Source organism: Oncorhynchus masou, chromosome 6 (assembly GCF_036934945.1).
Source record: "Oncorhynchus masou masou isolate Uvic2021 chromosome 6, UVic_Omas_1.1, whole genome shotgun sequence".
Lineage (NCBI taxonomy): Eukaryota > Metazoa > Chordata > Actinopteri > Salmoniformes > Salmonidae > Oncorhynchus > Oncorhynchus masou.
In genome coordinates, this window is record NC_088217.1 from 44612423 (window position 1) to 44623766 (window position 11344).

The 11344-nt window shown below is 44.9% G+C and overlaps 1 protein-coding gene across 1 annotated transcript; it reads right to left on the reverse strand.

Moving 5' to 3' along the window:
* Nucleotides 1-362: 362 nt before the first annotated feature.
* LOC135542108 (inositol hexakisphosphate kinase 2-like) lies at nucleotides 363-8234 on the reverse strand. The gene is made up of 5 exons (XM_064968766.1): nucleotides 7526-8234; nucleotides 3433-3637; nucleotides 2701-2855; nucleotides 2140-2315; nucleotides 363-1989 (listed from the first exon to the last, which is right to left on the reverse strand). Exons 1-5 carry the CDS (start codon nucleotides 7791-7793, stop codon nucleotides 1426-1428), a joined length of 1368 nt encoding a protein of 455 aa, XP_064824838.1. The 5' UTR covers nucleotides 7794-8234; the 3' UTR covers nucleotides 363-1425.
* Between the last annotated feature and the right edge of the window lie 3110 nt (nucleotides 8235-11344).

The window sequence follows — 11344 nt, forward strand, 5'->3', positions numbered from 1 at the left end:
ACCTGTTCCCTCCAGCATCTTCACAAGGTCCTTTGCTGTTGTTCTGGGATTGATTTGCACTTTTCGCACTAAAGTACATTCATCTCTAGGAGACGGAACGCGTCTCCTTCCTGAGCGGTATGAATGCTGCGTGGTCCCATGGTGTTTATACTTGCGTACTATTGTTTGTACAGATGAACGTGGTAGTTTCAGGTGTTTTGAAATTGCTCCCAAGGATGAACCAGAATTGTGGAGGTCTACAATTTATTTTTCTGAGGTCTTGGCTGATTTCTTTTGATTTTCTCATGATGTCAAGCTAAGAGGCACTGAGTTTGAAGGTAGGCCTTGAAATACATCCACAGGTACACCTCCAATTGACTCAAATGATGTCAATTAGCCTATCAGAAAATTCGAAAGACGTGACATAATTTTCTGGAATGTTCCAAGCTGTTTAAAGGCACAGTCAACTTAATGTATGTAAACTTCTGACCCACTGGAATTGTGATACAGTGAATTATAAGTGAAATAATCTGTCTGTAAACAATTGTTGGAAAAATGACTTGTGTCATGCACAAAGTAGATGTCCTAACCGACTTGCCAAATCTATAGTTTGTAAACAAGAAATTTGTGTAGTGGTTGAAAAACAAGTTTTAATGACTCCAACCGAAGTGTATGTAATCTTCCGACTTCAACTGTACCTGAATATGTCAAATAATAATATTAATTAATATTATTCTAACAAAATGAATAATATACAATAACATACAATTTTTTATTTAAATTTTATTTAAGAAACATGTCAAATAAATAAAGCTATAGTCCCTGTATGTAATGTAATTGCTATCTGAATATAACATAGTATCTTCTATGAATGCAAAAGGAGAAGAAGAGGGTGAAAAAATAAACTGGTTTAGAAGAAAAATGGAAGATGAGATGACGTTTTCTCTTTCCTCTCATCAACTTTAATATTTCACACACATACATCAGTTCCTCTGTTTTCTTTTTCAAGTACATCTGCCCGATCAGTAGCACACATCAAAATCAGTGCATGTGTGTGTGTGCTTGCATAAGCCAGGCACCTTTGGACAGTTGGAATCCATGCTTGCAGTCTTGTACTTCATTTCAAACCTCCTTGTGTTGCTTTTTCCCTAAATAAATAACTGGGTAAAATAACCAACTTCGTAATAGGTAACAGAGTAAGCAGATAATGGCGACAACTCACTGAGTCAACTAAAGAAGATTGCAAATGTCTCTTCAAATGTAACCTTCATGGCCCTTTGTATCCCTTGCGGATACAAACAAAAACACCCAAATGAAGGACTCCTGTGGAAGAACTGACTACAGCAATGTTCAGTGTGCACCTATGGCCAGCCTCTGTAGTCCAGTGTGCTGCTTCTTCTATGAGTCCAAAATAGAGAAGAGAAACTGTGTGTGCGTGTGTGTGTTTTAGTCTGTGCAGTGGTCCTCCAGCTGGGATATGATGGTGATGAGGTTCTGCAGACCGAAGATGTAGCCACTGTCCTGGCCCTCGTGCACCACACTGTCCTCCACATAGTCAGGGCACGTGGTGTGGGCAAAGTCAATCATCCTCACGTCCACCGCCGGGCCAGGGCCCGCATCAGATCGGGCTGCCAGACGTCCACCATCAGTGCTACCACTACTACTGCTGCCGGGAAACCCAAACGCACTTGCCTCTTCATCTTTCTCCACTTCCTCCTCTTCTTCCTCCTCAGACAGACCGCCCTCGGGGCCTCTGCGTGTGTGTGTGCGGGGCGGCTCACCATCGTAGATGATGAGCAGGGAGGAGGAATAGAAGCGGTAGGACTCACAGCCCTCCAGAGCTGCCTGCATCTCTCTGAGCCTCCGCAGCACCGGGGAGAGCAGCTCGCGCCGCAGACGCCGCCCGTCACGGAAGAACTGGAACAGAGCCTCCTTGAAGCCCGACAGGGTCAGTTTACGCCCAATGTACTTATCCATGAACATGAGCTGACCCGAGTCTGACTGGTATACCTGAGAGAGAGAGGTAGGAGACGGAGGGGTTCAGAAACACATTTCTTCCCTTTCATTCTGAACTAGAACTAAGCTATGTCTCGCCAATATATCATTTCAGACTCTTCAATTCTGCCCCATCCCCATCAATAACACAAGTTAACATTGTACCTGCATGCCACAGAGGCGTACTCCGATGGAGGCAGAGGTGCTTTGCTGGCACTTGCGGATTTGCATGACCTTCTTCTCCTCGGACACGTTGTCACCGTGCTGCCGCGTGCCCATCTTCAGGTCCAGCACGCACGGAACCGCATGACGCCACGTCAGGTTCTCCAGCAGGATGAATTCTGGGAAGGGGTCCTGAGTCAAGGAGCCTCTGGTGACAGGAGAATCACATCATATTCCTAATGCATCTGGATGGAGACTTAACTCTCCGCTAATGTAGTGGGAAGACCTGAATCCCTATCAGCAGACACTAATTCATCAGCTGGACCGGACACCAATCCATCTCGAGCCTTTCCTCACATCAATCCACTTCACTTACAAATCCACAGATGTCACAAGTGGATTATCTGTGAGATTGTAAGGCTACTTTGGGCACAAGATTCTGCAGAGTGAAGAAATAGGCAGCACTATACAGTAATATGTTTAGGTACAGTACATGGACAAACTTTGCAGGCAGGTGCTGGACGGCCTGATGTTCAAAGTGGTTGTTCCACGCTGAAAGGATACTGTACTGGTTGCGGTGCTTGGCATTCTCCTTCATCCTCTGCAGGTGTTTCTGTTGGAGTTTGAGTCTCCAGGGGTTGTGTTGGATGGCGTTTCTGCTTCCCACAGGCACCTCCTCCTGCTGCAGCCACTCCAACACCTCCCCCTCGAGCTTATGACTGGGGGAAATAGGAAGAGAGGAGTCAGGACGGGTGGAGAGCATCAAGCTTACATTCTAGAACCTACAATGTGTCTCAACATACAGGTAACAGGTAACTTCCAAAATAAAGGAAAATGTGCGATACAAAGTATCTTGAAAGCAGGTGCTTCCACACAGGCTTCAGCACAGGCATGGTTATATTAAGTATATTAAGCAAATAACATCCCCATCATGGGCGGCAGGTAGCCTAGTGGTTAGAGCGTTGGACTTGTAACCGAAAGTTTGCAAGATCGAATCCCAAAGCTGACAAGGTGAAAATCTGGCGTTCTGCCCCTGAACAAGGCAGTTAACCCACTGTTTGTTCTTAACTGACTTGCCTAGTTAAATAAATGTAAAATAAAAATGTTTATTATTTTGACTAGAAGAATAGATCTCAGTGACTTTAAAAGAGGGGTCTCAAATGAGCATTGGGGTTTTAAAGTGTGTGTGTGTGTGTCTCAGTCACCAGTCACCCTGTATATCTCTTTATAGGTGTATCTCAGTAGGTCTCTGTAACAGTGTTTCAAGTGCATCCGTCTCTCTCTCTCGTCTCTCACCTCTTGTCCTTGTCTTTGCGTGAGTCCAGCAGACTCTGGGCAGACAGATGCTTGATGCCCCACTGGTGCATCTTGCTGTTGGGCTCGCCATTGGCCGATGGGTCTATATTCTCCAGGTCCCCCACCCCAGAGTCACTTTGCAGGGGATACGCTATGAGACACAGGTTGCCCTCCTCATCCTCCTCAAAAATCACAGATACCACACCTGAGGGACAGAGAGAGACCAAAAGGAAGAAGAAAAACCGGTAAGACATCAACCTCGTAGAAATGGCAAAGCAATGGTTATTTTGACTCTCTCGTTCTGTAATACTGTATTAGAATTTCTAAGCAGGAAATAGAATAAACTGGGAAGTATTTGTCTGGGCAATTCCACGGTAACAGATTTGCGCTGAGACTAAGATTTTTCACTTAAAATATATGCCAAACCAAAACCATTGACTTCAAAGTTAAACAAACCATACAACTCACAAGGACTACTTTTAACACTTTACACTGAAGACAAAAACACATTCACTGGAAGAACTGTGCAGATTCAACGTTTGGTAACAGAATTCTGGCAAATCTCACTCAGTTTTTTATGTGACCACGTTTTCCAAAAACTCTGAATGTCATTCTCTTCATGGTGATCTATCCTAAATAGGTACACAAAGGTATAAATATGCATAATCCTCCTTTGCATATTTGGGTACTATTCTACACACTATTTGGGTATAGCTCTACCCACAAACTAGAACAAATTTGTTTCAGCCGGACCAAATCTGAACCAATCATAAACCAGGTTTCCATCCAACCTTTTAACCTTTCTAGGGCAGGCGTTCCGCAAGTGGAACCCCTCGACAACATTCAGCTGATAAGGCAGCGCGCAAAATTCAAAAATTTTTTTGAAATATGTAACTTTCACACATTAACAAGTCCAATACACATCTAATATGCATATATTAGCATCTGGGACAGAGTAGGAGGCAGTTCACTCTGGGCACGCTGTTCATCCAAAAGTGAAAATGCTGCTCCCTATCCCAAAAGAGTTTTAATGCAAGCAAAGTACATGTCGGATAAAAATGTCACGACAGGCCTGATGGAAACAGCAAATTTGTGGGTGGGATCTTGTTGTGTCGGTGAAATGAATTATGTGAGAAACGATGGTGGAAATGCCTTTATGTGCAAATATTGATATAATAACCATAATATCGAAGTAAACGTGGAGTCACAAAATATTGTGTGGTCCTCCCACTACGATTTTGGGAAAGAATGCAGTTTATTAGGCTACAGATGAAATAAGATGTGTTGAAAGTGCACGGTGACGAGCTTGACGCTCCTTTCCAATAAATATCGAGGGTCTTATTCTGATGATCGATGCGTGGCTGCCGTACTTGTACTCATCATGTAGGTAGCCTGCCCGCACTGTTTCTGTGAGCTGTTGGCTAGAGCTCACTGCCAAGACCATAGATTTGCTACACAACGCAACATTTCTTCTGATAAAACCATCAGTGGAGTTTAAATTCAATGGAATCAAATCAAATGTGTTTATCCAGCCCTTCTTACATCAGCTGATATATCAAGGTGCTGTACAGAAACCCAGCCTAATACCCAAACAGCAAGCAATGCAGGTGGATTTTTTATGTATCGTATATTTTATTCGGTACATGTGAATGTAACCGCAAAAGTTATTTATATGTGCACTACGTTATCACATAATGACTGTTGTCCGCAACAAGACAATTTGACTGTAACATCTCTGGTGGGAAGATGTGCATATTGTTTTTGTGGATTTTAGAATATCAAAATCAGTCACCAATTGGATGGAAACCTAGCTAGTAAAGAGCTCAGTAGAGTATCCAGTACAGTATAGTTCTGTACCGTAGAGTACAATACATTGTACTGTCCTCGTGTGTTCTACTGAACTCTACAATACTGTACTGAACTCTATTTTTCTTTACTGTACTCTACTGTGCTGTACTGTCCAAACTTGTGAACCCAATTGTGGTTCGTAACTATTATGATTTCCCATTGTAGCCAATTCAATTGCATAGATTCCATTACTGATTCTTTCGAAACACTTCTAGTTATCACGTAACAATTCATGAACAAAAGTGATATCAGTAAAATCACAATAACTAGTGGATAGGTCTACTTTTTCTTGTTACTTCCGTGAACTTTCATTATCCTCCCTCCTCACGAGGGAGACCAAATTAGATATGTGGGTTTACTTATTTTCTTATTCCATTTTTTTGGGATAGAAAATAGCATTTTTTAAATATATATATATTTAAAAAATGCTATATATATATTTATTAATCTAAAAAAGATATACTCTTAGCTTTCATTTGACATGACACGATGAACTTCACATATTGGTGCTCAATGATCCTTTTACATGCAAATAGACTGTCTCTTACCCCCAACTGTTTTTACTCTCCTGCCTTTCTAAAGTTTCTGTCTGCCCTGGTGTCTCTCAACCTGATAGAGATCAAAGGACCTGGACAACATGACAAACATACACACAGATCTCCCAACTCGGATCTTGAACAAGTGAGAGAGAAAGAGCAATGGAGATATGGGGCTTGGGGAAAACAAATTGAGGCTGTGTCTATCTGGAAATCTTGTTTATATTTGAGTACAGTATGCTGTTGTGTAAACACACACACACTTCCAATATTATACTATCAATCATGCAGAAAAGGAAAGTCACTCCGAACACAAACCACCAAAGCTCGAGCAGATGCAATCAAAAATGCTATTGATTTGAATTGATTTAAACTGGTTTATCAAACCATTATAGCAGTAATTTTATTAAACAGTAGACGACAGAGCAACATTAAATAAAACATCTTAAAAACACCATAGAGTACCAACAAACACAAAACATGTAAACCTATGCATATTGTCTTACAACAACTTGTGCACTAAGAGCAGAACAGCAGCATGCACAGTTTGCAGTCTCTGTAGACGGACCAGATGGATGAAGTGAAAGCCTATTTCAGCCACTCAGTCTCTCACGCCATTCCACCCATCCCGCAAGTGCATCATTCTAACCCCCCTCTCTCATGAGTCATGCCCCACCCTACCCAGAATCCACCTCTCTCACCCAGCCACCCCAACTCTCTGTGTGGATGCATAAGACACAACAGCTGCAAATATTAACATGGAAAGGTACTGTAGCTCAAAGGGAAGATTGAAGATAGAAAAGGGAGATACCGACTGGGATGAATTGGATCTCCTCTTCCTTGTGTACACACACAGGTTCACCTTTCACTTGTCTGTCAGGGACTAAAGACAAACAGCTGCAGTGAACCATAACACAGTGTTAGATAACCCACTGTTAAAGGGCTAGACAGTGGAGGGGAGATGCAGCACTGGAGGTGGAAGGGGAGAGTTAACCAGATTGGGAGGACTTTAGGACCCTGCAGGTCCACACTGCCTTCTGAATCTCAAGCCTAAGATACTGATGTCATGGTATGACAGATTCACCCCTCTCCTGTTAGAATGCATATTTGTGTATGTGTGCAACTAAACCTGTCTTCAGTTAATGCATACTATACTACATTCTACCTGCTCTGCATGCTCTCTGGGCAGAGAAACACAGCTCCAACCTGTTTCTGTGTGACTGCACACAGGGGCAGGGCAGGACACCCTGGTGGTGCTCCAATGCTACAGCGCCCTCCCGTGGCCAGGTCCAATAGCACCTGCTACCACATAGCATCCTGGCTGGCCTGCAAAGTCCTACCCTGGGCCTTGGAGAATTGACAAAACCCACCTGATCCTTCTGTGGAGGGGCACTGTCAGACTTCCTGAAAACACCCTAAAACTGTGGGCTTACATGGACTGTGAATAATGAAAATTGCATAGAGAAAAATGCATGCACCTGCAATAACCTACCCTCTTTTCCAACCGCCTTCCAAGAGATAGTGAGAGAGAGGATGGAATGTGGAAAAAGAGAGAGAGAGAGAGAACACAGCAGCACAACATTAGCCCAGTCACACACAGTAGATGGATGCGGTGGAGTTTGTGGTTAGGAAAGGGAAAGGGGGATACCTAGTCAGTTGTAAAACTGAATGCATTCAACTGAAATGTGTCTTCCGGGGTAGCCTCTTACCTCTGAACTGGGGGGTGAACTTCCTCATGGCGCTGGGTAGGCTCTTGTAGAACTGGTGCTCTTGGGGGATGAGGGGCTTGCAGATGGTCTGCTCCCCGAAACGCAGCACGCAGCAGTGGCCCCCCACCTGGTGCATGAAGGGCTCAAGCGGGACCCCTTTCTCCAGATAGTGTTGTAGCTGCTGCTGCGTCTGCTGCTGCTTGGCCTGCATGGTCTGAGCCTCCATGACCGGACTCATCCTCCACTGACCCGGAGTACAGCGCCACATGCATTAGTCTCCCTCCTCGGGGGGACAGTGCAGCAGGGCCGCAACGGGACAGTCGGACAACCACACACAGGCCGCTGGGTATGATGATGTTGTTGTCGTTTATTTTCGATCCCTCCTTTTCTTTGGCTGTGATTATCTCTCCTCTGTGCAGGAGGGATTTTGCAAGACAAAAACAAAGAGGTAAGTAGGAAGAGAGAGAGAGAGAAATATCATCGGTGTCTGTTGATCTTAAATCCCTCTTTTCCTCCTGGCCTTAGAAAGCAGATGGCAGAGAGGTGTAGGAACAGACAGTCCTTTGGGTCCTGAGATTGAAAGAGGAAGGTTTGCGCAGCTGCTTCTGCTTTCCAGAGTCTGGTCTGCCTGACTCCACTGAAACCCTCCTGACACTGACAGTCTGCACTTGCTCTGACTGGTATCTCTCACAAGCACAAACACAGACCCGCCTGCTCAGCCCACTTCCACCAATCACAAGCAGGAGCAGGTTGTTGGGTGGTAACCCTTCGAGGGAAGAGAGCGTGCAAACGAAGAGGGGGGGGAGAGAGAAAAAAGGAAAGAAGCAGAAAAACAGAGTTATGAGGAGGGATGAGCTGAACTGAACTCAGCTATTTCCCTCTGTGTGACAGAAGTGTTTTAAACCTTAACAACCTCACACAACAAACTGCATTTCCTCATTCAGACCAACGACTGAGAGGGTGAGACTGGTGATAAAATAATGCAGGCCCAGTGCCCAAAGGTGGGTAATTCGCAAAGACAGAAAGCCGCAAACACACTTGTAAACACAGTAACAATGAGTTTTCAATCAGAGAAATAACGTTGAGGGCAACAGCATGTTGATTATGGAACAAACAGCGGTCTGGTATGATGTAAATAATGGTATCCGTTAAGGTGAAGGTAGTCTTAAGAGCAAAATAGAACATGGAATAAAACAGTGTTGTTCTCTTCCAGTTTACTCTGCAGATAAACTGTCAACATTACCTTCGCTACCAGATAGGCATAACATGCTAACTGGGGGCCCTGTACAGCAGGAAGAGTCCGTGGATAGAAAGAGAGGAGATGGGGTTCTTGTGTTTCCTGAGCTGCAGGATGGGGACTGTAATCCTTCCCTTCTTGAAACAGATTAGCCTAGGCTATCACATAGGGAGAACATACCAACTCCTCATTCACAGAATGGCCAGTCACTACAGGACAGGTAAGGAGTCGGAAGTGTGCGTATGCTTGTGTGTGTGTGTGTGTGTGTGTGTGTCTGGCCCAGTGGCGGAGGAGAAGATATACACTAGCTTGTTCTCCTGAGACCACAGGCAGCAGCAGCAGTCCCTACAGTAATCTCTCTAACCCAGCCTCCTGGAACACTCCAGGGAGGAAATGGGCCACAGGAAGAAAGAAAAGGAACTAAAACACACAGACAAACAGAGGCTGACGCCACAGGGCACAAAGGGACTATCAGGTAGGCATTAACTCCTTGCCACCCGCATTGGCACCACACACCCACTGCCTCAGACACACGCATTACCCAACACTAATATAGCAATATGTCTGACACTCTGGCCCTGTCTTGACCATTCATCTCTGACCTGAACATTGGTCAATATCCATGCCAATGGTAGCCTATTGCCAGAAGACATGTTGACTTTGGCCTAGACTTTGCAAACACTTGCAAGACTTTAGGGAGGGGCACAATAATGTCAGAGAGGAAGAGAAAGGTGCCTGTAACCTTGCTATAGAGCAGTAAAGCATGATCGTTGGTCGTTAGTGAGGTGGGTAGAGCATTAAACAGCGTGTTCCTGAAGTATGTGCCAGAGGGACACAGAGATCCACTGACAGACCAGGCCATAGCCTGAGAACCAATATGAGCAGTGGGGCAGTCCTTTTCACCTCCACACATCTCCATAAAGCGCACACACACAGACGTCAGACACAGTCCCAAATGACAGGTCTTGCCAATAATGTCTGACTTCCTGGCAAATAACATTCTCACACTAATAGTTATTGCCAGCACTGAAGAGAAGTGGACTTTGGCCTGAACTTTGGAGAGACTTGCAAGACTTTAGGGAGTGCTACAACAATGGACCCATTTTTGAAGGAAATATCCCCAGAAGTGGTGGGGCAGCATAGCATGCTGGGTGAAAGGTGGGTAAGGTTTGTTTCATTAGAGACATAAGCAAACTCAGTCTGGGTCTCAACTTACTGCTGAGAGTTAGAATAGTAGAATACACCAGGTGCAATTTTGAAATTTGGTTGTGCATCAGCAGTTTTCCTCTTGTTATGTCAGTCACTCAATTAGCCATGTCAGCAAACACTTTTTTGATTGGTCAATTAGTCTAGTAGCTTGCCAGCTAAACTTGTACTAATCATGGCTGAATACCGACCGGCACACAGGTGCACGTGTACAGGGACTCTGACCTCCAGGGGGCCGCCGTTTTGCTGGTGGCACAGAGCTTCTCGTTTCTCCTAAGTGGCGATGTTCTCTTTTCTCCCTCAATAACCTGTCCATCTCCTCATTTGAATTCCATACTGTCACAAGATTAACATTGTTGCCATATATCGCCCACCAAGTGCTTTTAGAGAGTTCCTCAATGAGCTTGACACCTTGATAAGCTCATTTCCTGATGATGGCCCACTGCTCATCGTACTGGCCGACTTCAACCTCCCGACACCTGCCTTTGATTAATTTCTTTCCACCTCTTGGTCTCCCCTCCATGCCTCCTTTGACTTACCCCTTTCCCAGTCCCCTCCCACTCACAAGGCAGGCAAAAGGCTTGACCTCATCTTTACAAGAGGCTGTTCATCTACTAATCTCGCTGCAACCCCCCTCCAGGTCTACTACTTTGCTGTCTTCGCTCTCTCTCTCCCACATCTCTCCCTTCTGCCAAATCCTTCTCCCTCCTGTCTCCTGATTCTGCCCCCTCGACCCTACTCTCCTCCCTTTCCGCATCCCATGACTCGCACTGTCCCTTTTCCTCCTGGAAGCCTCTGCCCCCCCCCTGCTCCGGATCTGAGTGACTCATTGTGAGCTTACAGAACAAAACTACATTTATGGAGGACCTATCATACTATCACTCCCTCCTCTCTACCTTCTCCTCTGTATCTGCTGCTAAAGCCACTTTCTATCACTCTAAATGTCAAGATTCTGCCTCAAACCTAGGAAACTATTTTCAACTTCAATTGCTCCTTCCCCCCTTCTGACACCCAGGTGGTGACATGCATCTCTGCGTGCCTGGGAGATCAGCTTGGATGTCGACCCACACCTCAAAAAAACATTCAAGAAACTTTAAATAAATGTTTTTTAAACAACCATACCAAACCTGCCCGCTCCAAGACCTTGGCATCAGGGTTGACAACTCCACAGTGTCACCCTACCAGAGTGCAAAGAACCCTGGCGTGACTCTGGACAACACCCTGACGTTCGCTGAAAATATCCAAGCAGTCTCTCACTTCTGCAGGTTCATGCTCTACAACAGTGCTCACCAACCATTTCTGAGTCAAGATCACTTTGAGTCAAAATGCAAGCTGAGATCTACCACTTAGATTTTGTATTTCTATATGACTTAAAC

Excerpts from the sequence above, each read along its gene's own strand:
- LOC135542108 (XM_064968766.1), bottom strand. The coding sequence starts at position 7,793 with ATGTGGCGCTGTACTCCGGGTCAGTGGAGGATGAGTCCGGTCATGGAG. Across the intron at positions 3,638-7,525 it reads GTTCACCCCCCAGTTCAGAG|GTGTGGTATCTGTGATTTTT; the intron begins GTAAGAGGCTAC and ends TCTGTCCCTCAG. Across the intron at positions 1,990-2,139 it reads TACGCCTCTGTGGCATGCAG|GTATACCAGTCAGACTCGGG; the intron begins GTACAATGTTAA and ends TCTCTCTCTCAG.